The 19,555-nt window shown below is 52.5% G+C and overlaps 1 protein-coding gene across 5 annotated transcripts in view; it reads right to left on the bottom strand.

Moving 5' to 3' along the window:
- Positions 1-4,647: 4,647 nt before the first annotated feature.
- The window catches only part of Clmn (calmin (calponin-like, transmembrane)), a 77,299-nt gene continuing 62,391 nt past the window's right edge, over positions 4,648-19,555 (bottom strand). The window contains exons 7-14 of one of the 5 annotated variants that reach the window (XM_005390382.2): positions 17,779-17,972; positions 16,840-16,922; positions 14,117-15,661; positions 11,143-11,336; positions 9,953-10,013; positions 9,286-9,356; positions 8,785-8,881; positions 4,648-6,922 (exon numbers count right to left, since the gene is read on the bottom strand). In XM_005390382.2, coding sequence (XP_005390439.1) covers positions 6,758-6,922; positions 8,785-8,881; positions 9,286-9,356; positions 9,953-10,013; positions 11,143-11,336; positions 14,117-15,661; positions 16,840-16,922; positions 17,779-17,972 — 2,410 coding nt within the window. In that variant the 3' untranslated portion in view covers positions 4,648-6,757. Of the gene's footprint in view, positions 6,927-8,784; positions 8,882-9,285; positions 9,412-9,743; positions 9,878-9,952; positions 10,014-11,142; positions 11,337-12,604; positions 12,703-14,116; positions 15,662-16,839; positions 16,923-17,778; positions 17,973-19,555 lie in introns of those variants that run through there. The other 4 variants (XM_005390383.2, XM_013517199.1, XM_005390384.2 and 1 more) reach the window with 4 other exon arrangements.

Genomic DNA, 19,555 nt, shown 5'->3' with positions numbered 1-19,555 from the left:
AGGGTCAAGTGAGTTCATGAGTGCATACAGTGACTTCAACTTCCTCTTGCAAGAAGTGTTCCGGTGGAGACACGGCAATTGGCAAAAAGGTGGTACATGACAGAGGCTGGCAGAAGCCATGGTAAGGGCAACGTGGGGAAAGGAGGTATATTCCGTGCTTGGAGAGGAGGGAAATGCACAACACGAGGCTACTAAGCAGCCTACAACTTCACAGTAAGCTCATAAGGCAGGTGTTGCTCAATGGACAAATAAGGGCTGAGGGTCCTCATTGTCAAGCTCAGTGAGGTTAATCTGCCCAAGATCACCTGGATGTCAGGTGACAGAGCTGGGACTCTCACACCTGCCCTGTTTCTCCATCCCATAGTACCTCCCAAGGAAGAGGGGAGGGACTGGTTAAAAAACAAATAAAAGGGCTCATTTATGGAGCACTCTGCCGGACGCTGTTAGATGTCACATCTGAGTGTCGGGACTTCAAACAAGTTAGCAGTGGGACAGGAGCCACGGACTGTGAGTCTTGTGTATATTTAGTAAGTCTTGGTCAAGAGCACAAAACACTGGTTGTCTATTTCCCACAGGCAAGAATGGTTCCTGGCATGTTGCTGGTCCAGCCCTGGCTGGGAAGAACTGCTTGCCTGATAGGTTTTCATCAAGGTTCTCAGAACAAAGCGCCAGACACAACCAAGTCTGTCCTCCTGGCACTGCAGGGTCTGGCAACCCTGGAAGAGTTAGCTCAGGAGCTCTGCTAACCTCACCAAGTCTCTGAGAACCAGGAGCTCCGGGTTTCCAGGGCCGTGCCCCTACCTGACCCAGCTCACCGCAAGCCCTCTCCTGCACACAAGGAGTGAGAAACGACAAGGCCAAGGTCACTGTGGGGCGTGTACCCATCGAAGTGCAGAGGGCTGAGTGCTCTTGTGGAGGCTTGGGGCACAGGCATCCTTGTGGATGGCAACGGGAGAGCCAACACGGAACTCAGGCGAAGCCCACGACCCTCAGGCAGTGGGCTCACCTCCTCGAGCTGCTGGCTCTCATCCCTTGAGGAATGCCTGATGAAAGGTCCAGCCAGCTCCCAAGTGGCAAAGGTGTCCCATGATCACGCCTGGCTCTGTTGCACTGGCTAACAAGGGGAAAGCTTTGTGGCAACTAAACGAGACAGTAACAGCAGCACTGCCCCTCAGCTTTTGCCCAGGTCCTGCCCTTCTCAGGAGAGCGGCCCCTTCACCAGCTGCTATGCAAAGGCAGCAGCAGATGGCGGCTGCAGGCCCGAGATGTTCCATGGTCCCCAAACACCATGTCAGCAGCGATGATGCAATGCTGGAGAAGACAGACAACATGTCTGGGCCTGCGAGATGTGGGGCTCGATTCCTGGCAAAGATGTCACAGAAAAGGCTCTGAGAAGGCTCTGCAGCAAAGCTGAAGCTCTAGCACAGCCCACTTCCTAGACATGGGGCCGGAGCACCACACACGTGGCCAGGTGGGTCCTGTGGCAGACCCCAGGAAGGGCGTCTCCACGCAGGAAGGAAAGCGAGGCCAGGTCTCACAACTCTCCTAGGGATGGAGGGAAAACTGAGCTTGTGTGAAAGAGTCCAGGCCATCCGATGGCATGCCAACAACATACCCACAGGAAGAGCGCACTTCCTCACTGAGAAAGCCATGGCTTCTGCGGACACTCACGGGACAGCTTTTCTAAGCCAGTACCCTCATTTCTGAGGGAGACGAGGTCCACAATGTCCCAAGTGCCTGATAAAGAGGCTGGATGAAGGCTGGAGTTTTGTAGAAAATAGACCGGGAATGGAGTTGACCATTCCAAAGTTACTAGCTAGCAGGGTGATGAGGCGTTTCCGCTTTCTCAGCTTTGGTTTCTCACTGTCTTTGTCCTTTTTTCGAGATCGGGGTTTTGCTATGTTGCCCAGACTGGTCTCCAACTCAGGAGCTCAAGGGATCCTCCCACCTCAGCCTCCTCATCTCTTGGGGAAGGTGCCAGACCCTCACATGACCTCTGTGGCTGCTGGAACAACCTATGACTTATGGAGGTCTCTGTGCGGGCAGCCCTGAATGCTTGTCTTCTCAGCCTTCTGCCATTTTGAAAAGAGCAGGGCACTGCTGCATGGGGAAGAGGGCTGGGGCGCTATGCTGAAGCTGGGGATGGAGAAGTGCGTGCCTGGGGGCAGGGCAGGGGGCTGTTCATAGGACAGCGGGGATATCCTTCCTGGTCCCCAGCCCTAGCGGGCACACACCTCCCCATAAAGGTCAGGTGTGGCCCAGCAGCCCCTGACAACCTGTAATCCCCAATTATGGCAAGACACAAACTTCTATAAGGGAATCTTCTATGAGATCCAAACCCCAACCCACAGACAGCCTCCCTGTTTGCTGCCCAACACCAGTAAGGGCCACCTGCTTCCTAAATAGAGGGGCTGCTGCAGGCTCATTTACTAGGGGTGGTGAGAGGCAAAACCAGGCGGTAGGAAGAAGAAAGAACCACTTGATCCTGGCCTCCAAGCAGAGCTGACTCGCACTAGGTAACGTCTCCTGCACTGGGTGCAGCGTTATGCAAAAGCGCTGGACACATCCCAGCTCAACAGCACAAATGTGCTGGACAGGTTCACAAACAAGTCAGCAGAGCGGCGAGCCCCAAATTCACCAGCAAGAACATTCGAAGGATTCATGGAACAAGATGGTACCTGGCCTCATTTATTCTACCAAGAAACACCATGGAAAGAAGAACAAAGGAATAAAAGTTACACAGCCATGAAGACACAGGGATAGAAGGCAACAGCAGCAACAGACCCCAAGCATGTACGGCAGGAGCAAAGCTGATGGCGGAGTGCACGGGGAGGGACCCTGATACCACAGGGGGCGCTGTGGCATCCAAGGGAGGGTGGGGCCCAGGCTGAAGACAAGGCATCTGTTGACTCTCAGCCTCCTGCCCCGATGCAGCCAGCGACTGCGCTGTTCCTCTCCCATGCAGAACGAAAAGCTCCGACTGGGGTTACCAGACATAGCAAAGGCGGGGGCAGCTTGACGAGAGACCAGATGCTGGCTGGTGGTGAGGCTGCCTGCTCCACAGACAACACTGGGCAGGTGGACTCGGTCTCTGAGTACAGCCCCAGGGTCCATGCACTGCACAAGGTATCTAGCCAAGGCAGCAAGTGAGAGTGAAAATCTAGCCTTTGTGCTGCTCCTCGAGCTTTGCCCTACCTAGGACTGCAGATGCCCAGAGAAACAGGCAAAAGGCACCCTCCAGCAGTCAAGCCAAGTGTTCATGAGTGGCTTCTGCCTAGAGGGAACCTTTTTTCAAACTGTACTGCATAGGCTAAGAGGAGCCTGGTGTGTGTCTCCCTTTCCCAGGCAGAGAGCACTGGGGAGCTCTCTGAAGACATGGAATAAGCCTCAAAGAAAAGGTGTGCAAGTACTGACAGGTAGGGTTCTCTCTGAGTCCAGACCACCTGGTGACCTACGTACGGGTGACCTACACCTGTGTGGTGACACACAGCTTTTTGATACATCACAAACAAACAGGCCCACAGCATCACTAGCCTCTGGAGGAAAGCATACAGGAAAGACAGAAACTGAGACCAATCAACAGAAAGGAGGCTTAGGGGAAACAAGGCAGGAGCAGATGCAGCAAAGAACTTCCCCAAACACTCCCATTAACCTCTGCAGGGGTAAGAGCTGCACCCCTGAATCAAGAACAGGACGCTATGAAACAAAACCATTGAACATCAAAGGAAAGCTCCAGAAAGGAACAACTGGATAAAACCTGCATACGGGGAAGACAACACAGAAAAAATATTCCCCAAAGCAGATTAAAAATGAGATGAGAAATAAAAAAGTGGGTGGTCCAGAATGGAAGAAGGTAACAAGAAAATTAAGAAGCTTCCCACGAGGGCCCCCCACAAGGTACAGCTGCAGGACAGGACACCATCACCACAGTGGAGAACACCGAGAGTAAAGGGATCTTAAATGTTCCCAGGGAGGAGGCAAACACCCAAGCCGCGGGAATCAGAAGGGCATCAGCAAGCTCAGCAACCACAGGGGCATGTTGCTTGGCACCTGCCGGTCTATGCTCAGCCGCACGGGGGTAAGGGCAGAGCAAAGACATTTTCAGTCATGTAATCACGGTATTTCCTTCCCATATTCACCTTCTTAGGCTACTAAAGAACATGTTGAGGGAGGGAGAGGAGAGGAGAGAGGGAAAGAGAGAGGAAGAGATCACAAATTAAGGGGACATTTTGCTATGAAAAGACAGGAGTGAAGGGGGCTAATAGGCCCAAGGCAGTGTCAGCAATGAATAGGGACAGACATCCCAAATGTGGGGGTGAAACCTCCCTTATGGGATTAGCCAGCCAGTAGATGCTTCTAAGCTAATTAAAAAATAAAGCATGAGCATGTGATGTAGAAATGCAAATGTAAGTATCAGAAGGAACAGCTGAAAATGATGAAAGTGGGAGTGAGACTTGGGGGACTATTAGTTCTCACTAAAAACCTTACAGTATTTATTAATTTTGGTTTATTTTCAAAACAGTCTAATTATGTAGCCCCGGCTGGCCCTGAACTCACAATCCTCCCACCCCAGCCTCCCAAGTGCTGGGATTACAGGTGTAGGCCACCATGCTGGGTTTACAGTAGTTTTTCTTTAAAAAAAAAAAAAAAAAAGCAATTGACTGGTTTTTCCAGCAGCCCCCTATATTCAACTTCCATATAAGCCTATATTCAAATGAGATTTTTTTTTTCTTTCAAAAAAGCCAGTTTACTGCCAACTGGAACCAAATGCCTATCAGGCATCTTGCCAGCAGCTGTTTTAAAGAACATCACAAGTTGTAATAGGTGAGAGAAGAAGTCTGCAGAGATTTCTCTGAACAAGGTCTAGATCCCTAAAGTGAAATGATTCAGACTTGGGTCAGCTCTTCCTGGGCATCTAATTTGGGCAAGGACTGCATGGTGCACAGGGCTATAAAATATCACATAATCTTTATTATCTGTACCTTTGAGCTTTTGATGATACCAGGGAGCTCATTAATTAGCTCATTTTCTATGCAGCTCCTGGCCTTCGAGAATCACTCCAAGCTCTCAATAGCTTTCTCCTTGGAAGGATGCAATTCTCTCAGGGAGGGGAGGCAGACTACAATCGGATGGCTTAAAGGTCAGATTCTGGCTGTCGCAGACTCAGATGTGCTATGTAGATTGTTTTAGTCATGCTGGAAGCCTGTATGCTTGAAACCCACTGTCTGAAATCGGCTTGCCAGGAAGGAATTCTTTCCTTTCCTGCCAAGAATATTTCAGAAAGAGCAGGGCATAGGCTTGAAGGTAAAGGAAACTTCCTTGTGGAAAAAGTACGAGAGCAAAACAATGATAGATGGTCCAAAAGACACTGGTTGTGTTTGAATGAGGATGTTTTATCTAGGTAATTTATCACTTCGGGGGACATTTACGGGTGGGATAAAAGTCTCCCTTTGAACATGGCAGCTCTGGACCAGGCATCAGGTGGCTTGGGTGCTAGTGGAAGTCACTGTGACCTTGGTCAGCCCGCTTTGCCACCCTGGGTTTGACTGGACAAGATGATCCCTGAGGCCCTTCCTAACAAGTGTACAATGTCACAGGGTGCCTAATCCATGCAGCTGAGGGAAGAGCAGGGAGGAACACACAGTCTTCACTGACCTGAGTCTCAGCAGGAAGATGGGAAGGCGGGAGAGATGCCTTTGGTCTGCCCAGAAAGCCTTTTCAAGAAACCCATCGGGACTAAAGCAAAGGATGCTGGCGGGTGCTTGGGGCACCCCGGGGCTGCTGTGCACAAAGCTCTCTTGAGCGCCAGCCTGCAGGACCCCCGCTGGCTCTGGCTTCGGTGGGGGCTCATTCTCAGCCTCGCTCCTTCTGCTGCTGCTCAGGCCTTTTGCAGGGCCCTGCGGGACCTTGAGGTTCTGCACAGGAGCTCCGCAAAATGGGAGAGGAGTGGTGTCTCAGGACCGGCCCCAGCCAGCCAGACTTCTGCTTTTAATGCATCGTCTAGACTGGCCCATCTCAGGTTTCATTTGACAGCAGCGTCCCTTGAGTAGAGAAGGTTTGCAAATCACAGCTCTACCTCGATCCAATCAATGCAAAAGCAAATTAAAAATGCATCTCCCTGCCCCAGCCACCCTTCCCCAAAAGCGAAGGTGCTGTGGCTAGCAACAAAGCCTTTGCTCTCTCTGCTGGATGCTCCTTTCCTAAATGTGCTTGCTGGGAGCCGTGGGCTTTATGCTGCTAGGTTTTACCAGACTGCAACAGGGCTGTGGACCCCTTGTCCTTGTACACACAAACACCCCCACCTGGAGGAAAATAAGGCAGTTTTCGTCCCGGTGGGGACTCAGCCTGAGGCACCGGTGCTTTCTCACCAAACGGACCCTCATCTGAGAGGTCCTTAGCACAAGTTCATCCAGGACCTTCCTTAAAAATCTGCAAGTCCACGAGCTATGCCCCAGGTTTTGGCTACGAGTATCGATGCTTACCATCTAACTAAGCAAGGCACACAGGAAAAACCCACCTAAAGATTCAGCCACAAACCTGAGTTCTGAGCACATAGCTAGAGAGGAAAGCATGCTCTTGGGGCTTATGGAAGGAAGAGGAAATACAAGAAAGAACAAAACAGCGTAGGGGCCTACATCTCCTAGGAGGTCTTCCACTCTCTGCAGAAGTGGCCCGATCCTGAACCAAAATTAAAATGAACTGAAGAGACCCCACTCCTGGTCGGGGTCCTGTCTTTTTTATTCTGCAGATACACGCATCAGAGCCTGGTGACATCCAGCTGTGGGAAGAGCAGCAGACAGTAGACCAGGAGCCAGAGGAAGAGGATAAAATACATCATGTCCGGCTGCTGGACCAGCTGCGTCAGGGAGTCGCTCTGTGGGCTCTGGGTCCCCAGGGACTCAGCTTCTCCAGAGCTGCTGGGCTTCCTACAGGAGGAAAGATAGGATGGCAGTTACTTGCGGGGGTCCCCAGGAGAGTGGGCCACTGCTATAGTTTGTATACAGATGTTCCCCCAAAACCTCATATGGTCATAGGTGGGGCTTTTTGGAGGTGGCTGGATCTAGGGTGTGTGACACTGGGATTATGGGTGTGTGATTACTAAATTAGTCCACTGATTGGTTTAGCATAGTTCTGGGTGTGGACAATGGGAAGGCCCACTATAGGTGTGGGTGGCACCATTCCAAAGGTGGGTAGCCTGAGGGGATAAAAGGTAGCCTGCTGCTGCTGCTGCTGCCTGCCTGCCTGCCCTGCAATGGACTGTTTCTCCTCTATAAGGCCCTTCTGCCATACCACCCTGCTGTGGAGCCAGCCAGGACTATGGACTGAAACCTGTATGAACTGTGAGCTGAAATAAATCTTTCTCCTTTAACCTGTGGGTATTGGGTATTTTGTTTCAGCAATGAGAAAAGTAACCAAGACAGCCATACTCGGTGCGGTACAAAGTGGCAGCCTGTACTCCACCCTCACCCTCTGCCAGGACAGGGGAGGGCCCCTGACATGTCCAGGGAGGCCTGGCATTGTGTGTGCATGGGCCCAAGGAAGGGGTCAGCCACCCAGGTGAGCCGCAGCGCTTTCACATATACCCAGTTTATCTGTATGGCGTCACACAGGAGCTGTCAGCCCCATGTCACAGACAGGCAAACTTAAGCTCATGGCACTATGACTTGCGCCAGGCCACACAATTACTTTGTGACAGAGCTGGCACACGACCCAGGTCTCCAGGACTTTATACCAGTGAGGAGTCACAGGCTGACTGCTCCCAGTTATTCGTAAGTCAGGGAGGGGACTTCGTAAGCCATCTACAGGAACAGAGAGTGGCCTGATGACAGATAATTTCAAAACAGCCCTCAGAAATAAATACAGAAAGATACCTCCAAGTTTTGTTTTTGGCTTTGGAATACTGCCTTTCAGGGAACTATGACCTCTGATTTTGGTTAAGTGTATCTTTCTTTTACTTCACCAGAGGCAGGGCTTAAAACAACAGTTTGCTTTCACCTGGTGGACAGCAGGTAGCTGGCAGAAAGGTGCCGAGGAGCACAGCACAAGGGTAAGGCCTGAGGCTGCTGGGAGAGGGCTGGCTGGGGGAGGGAAGCTTGGGCGTCTGAGCCCTAGGGCCGCTTCTGAGTCTGGGGTGGAGATGAGGAGAAGCTAAAACTGCATCACTCGAGCTATCCCCTAGCAGGTGAAGGGTGGGCTGGCTTAAACATCTGTGCCATCTACGAATCAAATGATTCCTGTGCTGGTAACAGCTGATCAGCAGAATTTCTCTTTCTTAAAACTGTCTACAGAAAAAAAGTAAAATATGCGTGTTTTTTCTTTGTTTCAAAAATGACAAATACCCGATGTAGAAAACACATCTACATTTGTCAATTTTGCAGTGTCTACTTTCAATGTCTCTATCTCATAAGAGCGAAAAGTATTATTTTCTTATGTTCAGCTTGACTGACATCTCAGTGGAATTAGTACTGCCATTAGAGGCTGGGAAGGAAAGCTTAAATTTTGCTTTCTCTTTTAGGAGCCAAAGGAGTGCATTCTAAGGCCCATACACTTATGGGTTATGCAAAATTCCGACAGAAGTTTCCAATTCCAGTGATCCGAATCCTTCCCAGCCAATCAACATCCACGGAGGGAAAAAGGCAATAAAATTAAGCAATTCCATGACTTTAAGTGGGATGGGGACATCTCAGAATCTGAGAAATTTTCCTGGTTTTCCATGTTCTAAATGGGCTGTTTTATAGCAAGCCAGCACCAGACTAGCCCGTCTCACTCAGCAGTAGGAAATACTTTCATAGACATCCCGGCATGTTTGCATTCCCTCTTCATGTCTGCTCTGATGCCATAAAACTGTAAAATCAGCTCAATGAGCTTCTGAGTATTGTACCTGCAGTGGCGACAGAATGGACACGGTTGTCAGGTGCTACCAGATCCTAGGACATACCCGGCATCACAAGACCCTCCCTCTGTGGCCTGGCTGGACCTTGGGTAACTCTCTCCTGCCACTGCTCTATTTACATGCAGCTGAGGGCTCACAGCCAGATCCATCTACACACGGACTCATCTTCTGAACTGTGCTCTACCAGCCAATGCTAGTTAATACCCACTTTCCCCTCCCACCACATTGGATTTCTATTCGTTCTCTTAAGAACAGGTATTTCCCTGTATTCTCCCAAGGTATTAAAACCGTGATCAACAAAGCACAGGTGAAAAACAATCACTTCCAGAAGGTAGGCTATGTTACAAAGTGTTGAAACCCCACACAACTTCAAGCAGAACAAAGCTACCGACCTGGTTAACATTCGGTTTCTTCTTTCATCCAGATCTGCTGCATTCCTCAACTGAACAAAGCTAATATGGTCCTACAGTGAAATTTATAAACAAAACCCCGCCACCCAATTAGTAAAGATGAAATCTCTGAAACAGAAAATAAGATGATTTTTAACACACAAAGCCGAGAGCATGCCATGCTTTTCTTGACACTGTAAACACATACTTCCCAAAATTAAACAACAGCCATTCCTCCACCCACCCCCAACTGGTGACCAGAGGGGCCACCCACCTTCTATAACCCCGTTATGCGGGTGTGATGCGGGGCCAGGCACATCTGGGACTAGGGGCTTGCAAATGTCTAGAGGATGCTCTATGTGGTGCCCCTACCCTATGTGATTCTTCTGGATATGTGTGCTGGGGCATGGAGGGGAGGGTTAAGGGAGGGTTCTTGGATGCATTCTTATAACAAAGAGGCCTTTGGACTTTAAAATCATCACTTTATTTACATCCCTAATCGGACATCCAATTGAATTGTGATTAACGACAAAGTTTCAATGTGTTTGTCTTCTATCCCAAAGTATAGTTGTTGCACCTCAGTAATTTCAAAGCTCTAGGTAGGGAGGAGGAAGGATGCAAAGGAATTGATTAGCAGGGGCTGAATGGAGGAAGAAATTCACATACTAACCGACTCCAAAGATCTATTACTATGACGTCGAATGTAAATGCTGGAGTCACTGTGACTAGTCCTGAAAAACAAAGACATGTTTTGAATTGGTGCCACCTAGAGCTCCTGGAGGTTCAGATGTACGGTTCCCCCTAACCCAACTCTTCCACATACGGATTCAGACAAGTGCCAACTTCAGACTCAGGGACAGAAATGACAGCCTTCGCGCAATGTGCGCACTGCGCAGGAATGCGCTTGCAAACACTAAACTGGATACAGAGACAGACCGACCCTCACTCCCTGTCCCTGTCCCGGAGGCCTTCCTGTTCACGAGTCTGCTCTCTGCTTGTCTAGCCCCGGGGTGCACCAGCTCTTCTTCTCACACACGAGGACGCTAATTTCCACACCAAATCTTTGAGGCTGATGTGGAATGTGCCACTGCTCTGGAAACCCAGGATGGAGGCCAACATGGCCTGGGCTAGCATCCTTCCTGGCCAGTTAGTTGGCAATGCCAGCCAAGGACTCACAGCTCGGGTCAGTTTTCCTCTTCTGTAAAATGGATCATCTTTCCCACCCCACCGACTGTGGAAAGCTAATGGTGCTGGTGGAGGTGGAAGCATCAGGACCTGTTTTGCTGCCCACAGGGGAACCCTGGCAGAGAGGCCTTGCTTCCTCAAGGTCCACTCTGTGGCCTCTTGGGCTCTGGGACCAAGGCTGAAAGATCCAAGGTGGGGATTCAAACCTACCACAAGTCTCATATTAATTAGCGCATAACACAAAAAGAGAGCTTGCTGCAAAAAAGGGGCAGAGAAGAGTGAGGCGCCCTCCGCCCTCCAAAGGGCGCTTTTCAGTTAGAGAACATGACACCTGGGGGGCCAGGGAGCCTCTGCATCCCCAAGGACTCGGCGTGGGCAGCTCTCCTGGCAGGCGCTGCTTCTGTCCTCCTCCCGAGGCTCAGCCACACAGCTGCTCACTGCGAGTTTCAACTCTGAGGCCCACAGACCTCCAGCTCTGCCCCTCATGAGCAGGCTGGTAACCACGAGGCTGGGGTGAGGGCGCCCGGGTGCAGAGAGTGAGGGTTTTGTGTGACTCTGTATCCCCCACCCTGTCCCACCCCGCCCCTGTACCTCGTCTCATCAGAAACTCCAAATGGAATGAGGTCAGAGTGACTCTGGCTCCACCTCTAGGGTGGGAAGACATCACTAAAATACCTGGAAGGGACCGCGTAGTCGTCCACGTCTCCTATGTCATCGGAGGACTGAACCATCCCGGGTGCTCTGTATAAGGAATTGTCTACATGGTCCACATGTTTTCTTTTCTCCTTTTTTTTACTGCTGGTTGATTCTTCCATTACCTTTTCTTCTAATGAGTTTGCTGCGTTCTCTGAGTCTGGGAATTCTTGGGACTGAAAGACAAAACAGGCAAAGACAAGCTGAATTTTCTGCCAGAGTAGGTGACACTGCCTAGGGTGCTCCACTGAGACCCACGTACAGCCTCCAACTCTGCCTCCAAGGATCCCCTGCCCGCAAAGCCTGCCAGGAGGGGAGCCACCCCAGCTCCTGCTCTTCAAGTCCAAGTTAAAGGCTACAAACCGGTGGAAGGAAAATACAGGTTTTGGAGTTAGGAAGCTCTGGTTTTACATCCTGGCTGAGTCAGTTCCTTGGCCCGGAGTGACCGCCTTTCTCTCTCTCAGCCTCGCTTTCCTTGTCTATTAAGTGGGTACGACAGTTGTCAACCTCTTCCACGGGAGCACAGGAAGTCACAATGAGGACATCCTTTACAGGCAAGAGCGGCCGATTCCTTGCACAGCCAGCATCTGCTCAGGCAGAACGAGTCCCCGCAGCCAGGAGTCCCCGTGAACATGGACAGGCACACACACAAGCAGTGCACGGTTTGGGGGAGACACTTTGGTCATAGGGCCGAATCCCTAGCGTTTAGTCAGTGAAGAGGATTCTCCGACCACGGTCACACCAGACACATGGAAACCACCGGCGACAACCCAGTGACACCCAGAAGCGCGAGAATTGTGGGGCTATCTCCATTGAAGATTGCACTCGGGGGCGTCACACTGAGCTACATCCCAGCCCTTTTTGTTTTTTGAGACAGGGTCTTGTGAAGTTACTAAGGTGCCCATGCTGGGCTCAAACTTGGAACCCTCCTCCCTCAGCCTCTCAGCATGCTGGGATTACAAAGGCAGGTGCCACCACACCTGGCTGAGGACTTTAAAAAAAAAAAAAAAAAAAAACACTAGAAGATAAACGTCATTTTCTGGTGCCCTTGGCTTAGAAACATGTTTTTTATTTTTTTCTTAAAGGAGGGAGGCAAGCTGCAGATGGGTACATCAGAGGCAGTAGGTCAGTGAGCCCTGCCCTTGGACCTGGGGGAGGCGGGCCAGGTGCAGGAGGTGGGGTGGCACCAGCGAGACCAGTGCAGGGTGGGATCTCTCCTGACCGCCAAGATTCCAACCCAGGGCTGCCACAACCCCGCCCCTGTGCCAGCACAGCAGGAATGCAATGCACCATCCACTCTGCACCCCGCTTTTAGTCCTCCAAGAGTTTCTTGGGCCATAATGATGCAGAGCACCTCCCCAGTTGTCCCCGCAGCCCAGCTTGGGGATATTAAGGCCTGACCTACTGAGAGGCCATTTCTAACCCTGGTGGGCCTTTTACACACTCCGCAGGAAGCACTGCAGGGCAAGGGGCTGCAGGCACCGCCAGGGGCCATCCTGGTGTCTAGCGTCCACAGATTACTCCACAAATGTCCACTTCCTCCTGGGAGAGAAAAGCAAACCCTGTGCAGACCCAGTAAGCTCACCCAAGGAGGTGTACTTGGGTACTGAGCCACAGTCCTCCCTGGACAGAGCTTGGAGGGATCCTGGGAGGAGGTGCCCTTTGTGCAGGGCTTTGAAAGGTGGGGGCACCCGGACCAAAGCCAGAGTCGGGTATCTGGGAGCCAGGAGGAGGCCTGAGCGAGGGAGGCCAGGCTGGAGAGGGAAGAGTCTCAAAGGTCACGCTAGGGAGCTTGGGCTCGATCCTGGAGACAGAGGCAGAGGAGCGGTCACATGAGACTCTGTTGCAGGCTTTCTGGGCTGTAGAAGGGCTGGGCTGGGTTAGAGAGAAGGGATGCGTGAGGGGGCCCAAGCCATCTGGGACTGCTGGTCACACCTCCACCAGTGGACCGGTCTCCACGCAGAACTCCCCACACAGCTCCACACTCCCCTCACCCCCAGTTTTCTGGGTTGGGGTGCTATCTCCCAGCAGCCCCCATCCCCCTTTGCAGGGCTCCACCTCTGTGACTGGGGCCCCTCTCTCGTCCTGCGGCTCCTGGGCACTCGGCGTCTGGAGCGCTGAGTGGCGCAGGGGAAATCTTCCTGGCGATCCTGCACACACTACTGTCCACTAGGCTGCACCGAGGCGCAGGGGCCGTACTCTCCTTCCGGGCTGGCTCCGTCTGCACCCTACCCGGCAGGGCACAGCCAGTGTGGCCTGGGATCTTCCTGGACCTCAAGGTTGAAGCGGGGAGCTCTATTCCCAAGGCAGCCACAGGGGCCACCTCCCTTCCCTCAATTTGCTGCCTCCACCCACTGCCTTTGGGAATCGGGCCGGGTCCTTCACACCTGCTCCCTGCTTGCTCCGGAGCTGCTGGGCCCAGTGACGCGAGGCCAGCAGTGGCCGACAGGTCTGTGTCCGGCTGCTCAAGCTCAAGAGTGAGCGCTGCCCCTTCACCTTTACACGCCAGGTGCCAAAGGTCGGTGCCCCATGTGTCAAAGGCTTTGAAGAGTCACGGCTGGAGGCCAAGCTGGGCGCTCCCATCTCCCCAGCGGCCGCAGGAGATGAGCACAAGTGCTCACTGATGTGTGCTAGATACTGGCTACCACTGCTGGTTCCAAAGGATCCCTGTTCCTGCCGCTGGAGACCCTCACCCTCGATCTCACGTGACCCTCCCACTACACTGAATGGGGCCACGACTGGGTTAAGTCCAGCAAGGAGTCCAGGGTGCAAAGTTTCAGGGGGGCTCCCTCTCAGGTGCCAACCCTGCCCCTGCCTGGGCCACCCAGAAGGGCCTCTCTGAACTGCACCATGGGCACTGTGGGGGATGCTCCGCACCCCAACCTTGTGGAGAGGTTGAGCTTCAGAAAAGCAGACCCTCCAGCAGGTCCCAGGGGCTCCGAACCCCGAGCAGTACCTGATGGCTCTCTGCAGGCTCGCTGCCTTTGGTCTCCCCTGGCTGCTGGTTCTCATGCAGGGCTGGGGGAGCGGCTTCTGAGGCTGGCGTGGCCACTGTGATGAGCCTGTCGGGAGACAGCTCCTGGCTGCTGGCTCTGGGGAGATCCTCACCCAGGGCTGAGAAGCTGCACCTGCTCCAGGAGCCTTCGGCATCCTCTCCAGGGTCCAGGTCAGGCAGACAGTCCTTGTCCCTCACGTCCTCTGTGCCTTCCGAATACACCTCTAAAACTGCAGCAAGGGGCACCTCGTAGTGTGGGAAATAGAAGAGGTCGTGGGGAATGACAGAAATCTTGGAGAGGGGAGGTGAGGGCTTGAAATCCAGGCCTTCCTCACTGGGACTGCCCAGGGTCTCTAAGCTGATGCTGGTCCTCAGGGAGCTGCAGGACAATTCTTCAGCAAGCCCTGGGGGGCCGCTGGCTTCCTCCTCGTCCTCACTGCGATGCCGGGGGGACTTTCTCTTGGCCTTTTCACACACAAGTGTCGCTGGCTTTCTATCCACAGGTGTCTCTTTCAGGGATGAAGAATAGCTTGGAGATTCTTGTCCAGAGCCTGTGGGGGGCTCGTGTCTGTCACACCCCACTCGTGGCTCCTGGACACAGTTCCCAGAGGCCGCCTCCCCGTCCTCCCCAGCTGCATGTTCGCCAGAAGGAGCCTCACCTTGGCTATAAGAAGCAAAGTCTAACACATCGCTGATGAACTTCGCAGCGTGCGATGGGACACCTTCCAGACAGTCTTCGTTCCCCAGCGGTTCTGCAGTCTGCAGCTTAACTTTGATCTCCATGGAGTTGGCCAGGACAGTATTTACCCCAGGGGGCAGAAGAGTAGGACTTTCTTCCCCGCGGCTGGCGGGACCCTCTAAGGCTCCATTAAAGGAGGAAGAATCCTGGGGTGGCTGCACAGGACTCACTAATTCATAGGTGCCAGGGACCTCACTGGAGGCGGCCTCTGGGATCAGTGAGGCTGCTTCTTCCGGCTTCCCTTCCTCCGTGTCGTCCTCCACCGAGGCACGCCAGCCCTGCTTCAGCAGCTCCCTCGCAGGCCTGGGGCTCCCTTCAAAGTGGAAGTCTGGGCTGTAGAAAGGCTCCTGGCTGCCGGAGGGGTCCTTGTAGGTGCCATCTTCAAAGTGGACGGTTTTCTTGGTGGGCGGCAAGCTGGGCCTGCGGCTGTCCCTCCTGATGGACAAGACGGAGGCTTCGGGAGCAGGCTCACTGGTGGCACCGGTCTGAAGGACCTGGTCGATGATCTGGTACACAAACTCAGCAGAGCTGTCTGACAGCCCGCTGCTGGGCAGGCCAGCAGGGCCCGGGCCCTGTGCGCCCTCGGGCCGGTCGCAGACGAAGACTTTGGCAGGGGGCGGGTGGCTGGTTTCATGGTTCACGGTGTAGGTTCGCTCCCCATTCTGCGTCAGGAGGAGGACCTTGCTCTCCTGCTCAGGAGGAGTTTCTCGGATGCGGACAAAGGTGGACTCGATGGGAACTTCTTTATCTGGATCCATGAACTCTTCCTGCAGAGAAACACATGGCGACATGAAAGAGGAAGGCCAACCTTTAAGGATAGTCGACTTCCCCTCTCAGAACAGAAACGCCACTTTAAAACTAAAGCAAAGTGTGCTGGTAAAGATGTGAACGGTCACAGAACAGTTCTGTTCCTGCTGAAATGTGAAAATGGCAGGTAAATACACACATAAAACACTACGCTTTGAAAGCACTGCAGATGAAAAGATATAGCATGTTGAACACTTGTGCAATGTATGAGGCCCTGGGTTCGATCCAGCAGTGAACAAGAAAGAGAGAGGGGAGGGGAAGGGAGGGCGGGTGAAAAAAAATCTCAAAGCATTAGACTCTAGAGAAGATGCAGCCTTCTTCAGTGGACAGAATGCTCAGCTATTTCGCCCCATGAGCCACTGCCACTGTGGACCAGGGCGAATTAATCCACCTCAGACAGGGCAAAAGCAGCCAAATGCCGCTGGGCTGGTGTGAGAGACTGAGGCCACAAAGGCTGCAAACACAGAATCAAATCTTGCCATTGGCTAATGGTCCCACACTGAGCAGGGCTGAAAAGCAAAGAATGATCTTGCAGGTGCTGCAGGCCTGGCTTCTAATGCACTGGTAGAGACGGCAGACTGACCTGATCCTCAAAGCAAGTGAAACCAGAGAAATGCAACCAGATAAAACTGCCGCACAGCTCTGATCAAGTCCTGATAAAACCAGAACGATCAGCGCTGCCTCTGGGTGCTCATTTGGGAAGCGGCTATGTTCTCTGCCACGGGTCAGCTGTGGTTTGTTCTGCAAGGGCTTGGTGCCTGAAGTAGGGAGTGAAATGTGGGGGCCACCTAAAGGCTCGAGCCTGGTGCAAGGGTCACTGGGGGGTGGCACCCTTGGAAATGATATAGTCGTCATGGGGCCTCTATGAGTTCCTGAGAATGAGCTGTTATATGAACAAAGTGTGATATGGGAAGAGATTTGTGTGGGATGTGGTCATCTCACTTTCCAACCCACCTTCCCGCTGAATATATACCCAGGGTAATTTGGAAATCAAAATGTGGCAAGGCAAGGAACTCTAGATCAATTTGGAGTTGTCACTGCTGGCCGCAAAGACAGACAGAACCCAAGCCCACTGTGTCTGGTGAGCAGCCATGGAAAGGTACGCTTTCTGAACGAGAGGCAAGGAAAGCAAACGTACGGCTTCCAGCTCGGGGAAACGTTCTAGGAACTGCGCCACGTAAGTCACGATGGACTGCTCGTCCGGCACGTCAACCATGATGTCTGTGGAGAGAGAGAGAGGCGTTAGCAGAACACACAGACACCATTTTTCCAGGGGACGCCTGGCAGGGAAGGAGCTCATACAGCATTTAGGGTTTTTTCTTTTTCTTTCCCACTTGAGGGAATTTAGGCTCAGAGAGGGTGAAGCAAGTGACTGGCGTCTCCCAGCTGGCTGAAGAACAGAGGAACTGCGCCCCTTCCACTGGTGCACTGACACCTCACATGCTGCTGCAGGGAGCCCCACGTATGCCAAGCTCACGCAGAAGGTGCAGCCTCTTAAAGACGGATTCTGTCTCTCTCACCGGTCCGTGAGGGAATAATCTGAGCTGCAGCAAGATGTCCACTGCATTGTGCTTACAAAAGCGATCATTCCCTGCCTCATCCTACCCTGATGGGACTCGGGATCAAAGTGTACCACAGAGCTACATCCCCAGCCCTTTTTTATTTTGAGACAGGGTCTCACTAAGATGCCCAGGATAGCCTTGAATAGTGATCCTCCTGTCTCAGCCTCCTACCTAGCTCGGATTATAGGAATGTGCCACTGTGCCAGGGTAAAAGTGATTGGTCCTTATACAACCTCAATGGCCAGCAGGAATGGAAGAGCTGGGTAAATTTCAGTAAGCCTATCAGAGGGACTACTATGCACCAAGGATAATATATAATAAGGACATTATACCAGTACGCAAGACACTTATATGTTAAATTAAAAGATATAACTAAATGCAACAGAAACATTTCAGGATACAGAAAACAAAAATTTCTTCACTAGATTTTTCTGCATTTCCCAACTTGGGACAGCAGCTAGTAGATCTGCAGCGAAAGATTAAAAGGGAAGACAGTAAGGAGGAAATCACCGCACCTTCTGGCTCCAGGAGCCTGGGGATGTGCAGGGCATCGTGTGCCACTCGGAAAGCCCTCTCCAGGTTTTCCTGCGGAGACTCCTCCAGGGCCTGCTTCATGTCCACCAGGCTGGGGTCGATGGCCTTGATCACAGCCAGGAAAGCCAACCCGCTCCTCCAGCTGCCCGCGAAGTCCTGCACCGCCACGCCATACCTGGAGGAAAACAGTGGCAGCCACAGTGCAGGCTGGGACGTGGGCTTGAGATGGGAGGGCAGCACGCAGCAGCCCCGCTGCTCTCCTAGGGGGCTCAGTGCTGCCAATCTCACCGGGCACAGGTGCCCTGGCACTTCCACCTGCAGACAAACAGCACCGGGGGCGGGGGGGGCAGCACATGCCGTACAGAGACAGAGAGACCCGAGCGCCGTCTAAAGAGCCATTGTGCACACCATGCCTTCCACGGGCAACACTGGCAACGTGGCAAACAAGGGAGCACCGTGCAACAGAACTGGACAGAGAGACCCCAGCGCATCCCTCAGCTGCCCGCTCTACGCTTCTATCACTGTGGCCTTGGCAAGTCGCACACCCTCTCTGAGCCTCAAACCCCCTGCCCTGCTCTAAAACAGGAATCACCACCTGGGGGGCTGACATGGGGAGAGAACGAGGTTGGCTCCAAGAATGGCCAGGCCTTACGGCCAGCGTAGTGTGCAGAGCAGGTACCACCCGCTAAATGGCAGCTGCCATCATTATTAATATAAACTAAATCATGACTCTGAAAGCGAGGGACACAAGGAGAATTCTGCCAGGCACTAATCCCCTTGAGGATCCCTCGTGACAGCACCCTGACCACTCAACCTCATCAGTGAACTGGTATTTTTTAATTTTGTTTTGTTTTGTTTTAGTTTTGTAGATCTAGGTAACCATGGACTATGTAGACCAGATGGCCTCAAACACAGCAACCCTCCTGCCTCAGCCTCCCAAGTGCTAGGATTACAGGTGTGTGCCACCACGCCTGGCACTGGTGGATTTATTTTTAGCCGACATTTATCATTTGTTCTCATTCATCAATTCTACTCTTTCACACTCAAGCCTTCAAGAGAACCCCGAAGACCCAACACCTCTTCCACCTCTTCTTCCCCAACACCGCAGAGCCAAGACCCAGATTGTTAAGTGCTTCCTGAGAGCTGGCCCAGTGCAAGCCACTTCAGACTTTCTCTCATTTCCTGTCTATCCTGGAAGGCGGCAGATGTGAGTGCCCCTTTTGCAGGCAAGTCTAGAGAGCTAAGTGACCCGGTGTGGGTGTGGCTTCTGCCATAGGGGGCTGGCACCCTGCCCAGGGCTCAGGGGCTGCCAGGAAAAGGCTGGGGACGTGATCGCTGTTGGCACCGAGCCCGAGAGAGGCTGGGCATTGGTCCAGTTCACCTGTCTGGGCTTGGGGAGGGCCACCCTTGACCGCAAGTATGTTACAGCCTTTATTATTATTTGTTGAGAGGCCCAGACTCTGAAAGACGTTGTTTGAGGCTTAACAGTAAACACGCAGCACGTACGTGTTCTCAGAATCCAAGAGACGCTCCCACTTGGGGCGTCTTTCATGGTGAGGAAAGCCCTCTGATTCCTCCTCAAGTCTGTGCATTGGCTTTCTGGTTTTTTTTTTTTTTTTTTTTTTTTTGGACACACTGTCGTGACCTGGAATCCAAGGCAGTGATGGGTCCAAGAAGGTAAGTACCCAAAGAGAGATTGATGGTCGGGGAAGGCACCAGCCTTTGTTTTTTTGTTTTTTTTTTTTTTTTTGGTATTGC

This window comes from Chinchilla lanigera, unplaced genomic scaffold (assembly GCF_000276665.1).
Source record: "Chinchilla lanigera isolate Chin_1 unplaced genomic scaffold, ChiLan1.0 scaffold00037, whole genome shotgun sequence".
NCBI classification, from domain to species: Eukaryota; Metazoa; Chordata; class Mammalia; order Rodentia; family Chinchillidae; genus Chinchilla; species Chinchilla lanigera.
This window is presented reverse-complemented; position numbering and strand designations above follow the sequence as displayed.